At 34.4% G+C, this 6,000-nt stretch overlaps 1 protein-coding gene across 1 annotated transcript in view; it reads left to right on the forward strand.

Annotated features, from left to right (window-relative positions):
• The window catches only part of USH2A (usherin), an 821,881-nt gene that overhangs the window by 344,341 nt on the left and 471,540 nt on the right, over positions 1-6,000 (forward strand). Inside the window, exon 22 of the mRNA XM_017870028.1 lies at positions 4,474-4,600. Coding sequence (XP_017725517.1) covers positions 4,474-4,600 — 127 coding nt within the window. The remainder of the gene's footprint in view (positions 1-4,473; positions 4,601-6,000) is intronic.

The following is a 6,000-nucleotide window of genomic DNA, read 5'->3' on the forward strand; positions in this document are numbered from 1 at the left end:
ACCTTAAAACTCTGTAGGATAGGAGGGTAAAGAGGTCAAACTGCTTAACTGAGAATGGCTGCCAGGAAATTCATCTGGCAGGTCTCATCTTTTTCATCTCCTTTACGGTGATCACCTGGACAGGCTGGTGCAAAGCGTGGTAACAGAGTTCAGGGAAACATTCACAGGGCATTGCCCCTCATTTCTGTCCCCTTACCCTTCTCATTCACACAATTACTTAGAGTGCTCATCACTGCTATTAGCTTTCCCAGTTGCTCTCTCTACCCTGTGTAGCCAAACCCTAAGCTGTAGACATGGTCCATAGGTGCCCACCAAGTATTAATAAAATTATTAAAGCCGCTGGGTGCGGTGGCTCATGCCTGTAATCCTAGCACTTTGGGAGGCCGAGCTGGGTGGATCACGAGGTCAGGAGTTCAAGACCAGCCTGGTTAAGATGGTGAAACCCTGTCTGTACTAAAAATACAAAACTTAGCTGGATGTGGTGGCAGGTGCCTGTAATCCCAGCTACTCGGGAGACTGAGGCAGAGAATTGCTTGAACCTGGGAGGTGGAGGTTGCAGTGAGCCGAGATTGAGCCACTGCACTTCAGCCTGGGCAACAGAGCAAGACCCTGTCTCAAAAAAAAATTGCTAAAACCAAGTTGGGGGCTAAAGGAGTGGGGAGGGTTTAATGATGTCTAGTAAGTAAATTTTTATCTGAAGTAGTATCTCTCCATAAGGTAAAAGCTGCTTGAGTTTTCAGGAAAGTGACAATTTATTTATTGTTTAAAATACAAGGTACGGGTTGAGCAGGATGGCCTTGGGATCTAGCTGAGAAAATGTAATCAGATGCATTACACTAAGTGCTCATGGGTCATGATGCTAACTATATATGAAACAATGAGCTCATGCTAGCAAGGACTGTGTCTTTCCTTACCTCCAAGGAATTTATACTCTAAAGCAGGTACTAAACATATTTGCTAAATTTATAATGAAAGCCCCACTCATTTTTAGACAAAGAAGTGTTAAAACTGAGGGATGGCGAAAATTTTGAATACTCTTCTCTTATTTGCTCTCCTTTTCCAAAGTAATATCAGTGCACCTTCTTGTATGAAGTTAGAGCTACCCTGGATTTAAAAAAGTATAGAAGTTTATTTCATATGCCTTCTATTGGCATTACATTTATTTATATTTTAAATACTTTGGGTACCACTTTAAGCCCGTTTTTCTCCTCTAATCTTTAAATGAGGATGAGATTATCTAGTGAATACTTTACTATACTCATGACACAAGTAATTATGTACTTAGTGTGTCTTTCTTATCAGACTGCATGATCCAGTGAGGGCAAAGTCTATGAATGTTTTGTCCACAGATACTTCTTCAGGACTTAGAACAGTCTTTGGAACATAGTAGATGCTCAGTAAATACATGACCATTGACAAATTACCTGGTTGACTGACTCAAAAACGGTTGGTAAGATACTACTACTACTCATAACTGAAGAAAATTATCCATTTTTCTGGGTTAAAACGTCTAGCTTGTGATGATTACATAAAGCTTTAGTTGTTGTTGTTTTTTATTTTGAAAAAATTAGAAAAAATGTCTTGCTGTTTTGCTCAGGTTGGTCTCGAACTCCTGGCCTCAAGCAATCCTTCCACCTTGGTCTCTCAAAGTGCTAGGATTATAGACATAAGCCACCATGCCCAGTCTTGTTTAAACTTCTCTGTTTTCAGATAATTTGATTTTATCAGGAAACAATAAGATGGTTATTTTAAATTGTTTTCACTGAATTCGTTCAAAATAGCTAAATTTTGAATTATGAAGAGAATTTCAAGAAATTTTAAAGTAATTATCTAGCACATATTTATAAAATAACATGAAATCATCATGTACTTTGCTCTTTTTTAAATTTCTTAATAAAATCAGTAATAAAATCCTTATATAGCAATTTAATACAATATAGAAGCTATAGATATAAAAATGTATTTGGTTTGTCATCCAACTATCCAAGGTATTCTATTGAATAAATATTTAGGGAAAGGGAGATTCTTCATAGTACATAAAATTAGAAATGTGTTTGTATATTACAAACTGGACATTTGCCATTGTTAAAAGGTACAATAAAAAAAGTTAACTACAACTTTTAATTACTGTATTTTTTGTTATCTCCAACAATTAGCTATAATTTTTCCATTCTTCATTTAATTAAATTCAATTGAATATACTTCACCAGATAATACTTTAGTGACCAGTAATGATCCATGTTAATCCCTTAAATATTCTATGTTCAGTGACATTAACAGGAAATTCACATCATATTCTGGCTTTACTTGGAAGGAAACTGTGAGAATGAAAGCTTTAAAACAATTCCGAATAGCATCTGTGGAATGTGTCTGATATGTTCCAAATAGAAAGAACAACATGAATAATATGACACCAGAAGTCATCACAGAATTTTTCTTTCCTTTTCATTGGTGGGGGAAGTAATCTTAAAATAATCTTCAAAAAATGATATTCTAAATTGCTGTAAGTATAAAGTGAGTTTGGCATGCTGAGGCTGTAGGTAATGAACTTGAATTTGTCTCCAATAAATGTGATTTCTGATGTAGAGAACTATTAATGCTTCAGATTGTTGCCAAACAAAATATGAAGAACCACTTACTCAGACACCTGATCTTTAGAATGCAGCATCATTTGTAACAATTTTAACGCTAACTAAGTACACTTTGATGAGACAGCATTTAATAAAATGCTCATTAATTTCATCATTAGCAAGGGTATGCTAAGAAGTAAGCCAGTTTCTTATGTCACGCCCAATTAGCATCCCATGCTAGTAATCCCATTAGTATTGTTGAATTCACTAATGGAAAAACTAATGGGCATGCTACCAGGGCACATTAATTGGGCACGACACCAGTTCTGGTTTTAATTATTAAACTACGATAATGAAATGTGTGTTTGTAAAATATTAAAATGTTGGAATAGGGTTGAAGAAAATAAAAGGGTATGTAGACAAAACAGATATAAAGAAAGTCAGCCTGCAAAAATACAAAGACTAGAACTTGCTAGATGGTCATGTTTCTAGCTGATGGAGTTGTCTGTAAAAGTTGGGATATTGTCCATGTGAGAGGCAACCCACTCATACTCATGGGAAATTAAAAGCTTTTTTTTTTTTTTTAACTTTGGTAACGTGAAATTCTGTATATCATACATGTTGTCAAGCTCTTTATGAGGCCTGACAGGAGCCAATTAAATGTGTAGAGTGGACATGTTATATCACAGAGGCCATTTCAGAGAAAGATAAACAGAAATCATACTAAACATGGTCCGATTAACATTGTATGTTTTTCAATATACATCTTCAGCTTCATTACATCAAACAATTATCTATTTTCTCTTTTTGAAAAAAACTGTATAGCAAAATTATTAGAGTTTGGTAAAATTTTCTGCTAATTAACTGTTTTGATAATATTTTAACCAATCTTATTTTTTAATTTTTAAAGATTTTAATAGAATGAGATTTATTCTTGCTAAGTAAATCAACTTTATTAAGAAGAAAATTCATTCCCATTTAGAAGTTTTAGAGTAATTTCTGTTTTAGTTTTCTTTAATAGTAGTACTAGTAGCCGTTGGTGACAAAGTTGGGATATCTGTCACTTAGTCTTATTCTCTTAACACTGAAAATGTTACTATAGGTAACCAAGGCTACTATAACAAACTGGAAAAGTGTTTACTTTTCTTGAAAGTAGTGACATGGCAGGCATCTGTTCTATTTCTCTTTCTCAGTTTATTGTTGTTTATTATTATTATTATTATTATTACCTCCTATTTGCTAAACTCTGTTCTTAATATCTGCCATTTCCTATCTCTTATCATTTAGGAACACATATTTAACTATTATATGATTACCTTAGCCAGAACTAGAAATATTGGATTTTGACTTCAAAGCATCGTGTATTATGTTTAACTCCACCCTTATGTTTAATGTATCATAACTGACTAGTTTTTAAGGTGAATGTCATTCCCGTTTGTTATTGATAGTTTTGTGAAGATAAGAATGACTTGTCTGACATCTCTCTATCTGCAGAACTCATTTTGAGTGGGATTTTATTAGTTTTAAATTCTTCTCTTCTTTTTCATATCTACACCATGAAAAGTAAAGTCTAAAATTTTAGAATAGAAAATTCTTTACCTTTCTGATGAATAGCTATATTCATCAGAAAATGCAAGTGGTTTTGTAAGAAATTCTTATTGCAAAGATGAGACCTTTACAGATCTGTGCACTGTGGTGCTCAGGGAAGTATTAATACATCACAGGGAAGCCAAAATGATGCTAGACATCAACTTTAATTTTGAGTTCTGTTTGAAATGTAAGCATGCTTGTATCAGGATCATAATTTTGAAACCTGTAAATTGGTTTATAACAAACATATAAGTGTGTGTTTATGTGTAGATATGTGTATATAAACATTTATTTATTCATTTATTCCCTTAAGGGGTCACCAGTGGAAGTAACTACAACTAATGATCATGGTAAACAATATAGTGATGGAAAATGGCATGAAATAATTGCTATTAGGCATCAGGCTTTTGGCCAAATCACTCTTGATGGGATATATATGGGTAAGTAATTTTTGATATGTATAAATAGCCATGTTGATATGTTGGTGTTGCCATACTTTTCTGTTGTTTATATTCCTACATCCTTATTTCACCATCATTTCTACTCAATTTCATCTATATTGCTGTTGAATTTGCCTTTGGGATGCTCCTAAAATGATGAAGTCTGGCAACCAGTTTTTCATCCATGAAGGTCTTTAGTTAAAAAAAAAAAAAAGAAAGAAAAGAATGAAGTCACCTATGTCTAAGTTACCTATGTCTTTTACAGTTCTCTACAATTTGCATGGGCCTTTAGTTATGTTCTCTCATGTAACTTTTGACTTCCATAAAGCAAGGAAAGTAGAGGAAAGCAGTTTTTGCCTGCATTTGGAGATGAGGAAACCAGTGCTGAGAAAAAAAGCGAATATTTTTTCCTAACTTACACAGTTGACAGGAAGCATTCTTGGGACACACATCCTGTTTTTTTCACATTTTAGTTTTTGCTCCAGCCTACCCTATCTGCCACATTTATGTAATTATATGTGTCACTGTACCCGTATAATGATGTAGGCTTTTATTAAATCATACAGGAAATATATCATTTTAATCAGTACCTATTATGTTTCAGGTATTGTTCTAGGCACTCTGGATACAAGGAGCACAGAGAACACTGTAAAACTTACATTTTTGGGCAGGAATGGGGCAGCAAAATACAGAAAAAATAAATTTAAACAAATATCAAGTGGCGATAAATTCTGAGAATGAAAAAGCAAGATGAGAGGGAAAGTTGTGTGTGGGTGTATGTGCGGGTGTGTGTGGGTGTGTGTGTTAAGAAAGGTCTCTCTGATATAGACCAATGGAACAGAACAGAACCCTCAGAAATAATACCACACATCTACAACCATCTGATCTTCGACAAACCTGACAAAAACAAGAAATGGGGAAAGGATTCCCTATTTAATAAATGGTGCTGGGAAAACTGGCTAGCCACATGTAGACAGCTGACACTGGATCCCTTCCTTACACCTTATACAAAAATTAATTCAAGATGGATCGGAGACTTAAATGTTAGACCTAAAACCATAAAAACCCTAGAAGAAAACCTAGGCAATACCATTCAGGACATAGGCATGGGCAAGGACTTCATGACTAAAACATCAAAAGCAATGGCAACAAAAGCCAAAGTTGACAAATGGGATCTAATTAAACTAAAGAGTTTCTGCACAGCAAAAGAAACTACCATCAGAGTGAACAGGCAACCTACAGAATGGGAGAACATTTTTGCAAACTACTCATTTGACAAAGGGCTAATATTCAAAATCTACAAAGAACTCAAACAAATTTACAAGAAAAAAACAACCCCATCAAAAAGTGGACAAAGGATATGAACAGACGCTTCTCAAAAGAAGAGATTTATACAGCCA

The sequence above is a fragment of the Rhinopithecus bieti genome, unplaced genomic scaffold (assembly GCF_001698545.2).
Source record: "Rhinopithecus bieti isolate Rb0 unplaced genomic scaffold, ASM169854v2 scaffold_1673, whole genome shotgun sequence".
Classification (NCBI taxonomy): Eukaryota; Metazoa; Chordata; class Mammalia; order Primates; family Cercopithecidae; genus Rhinopithecus; species Rhinopithecus bieti.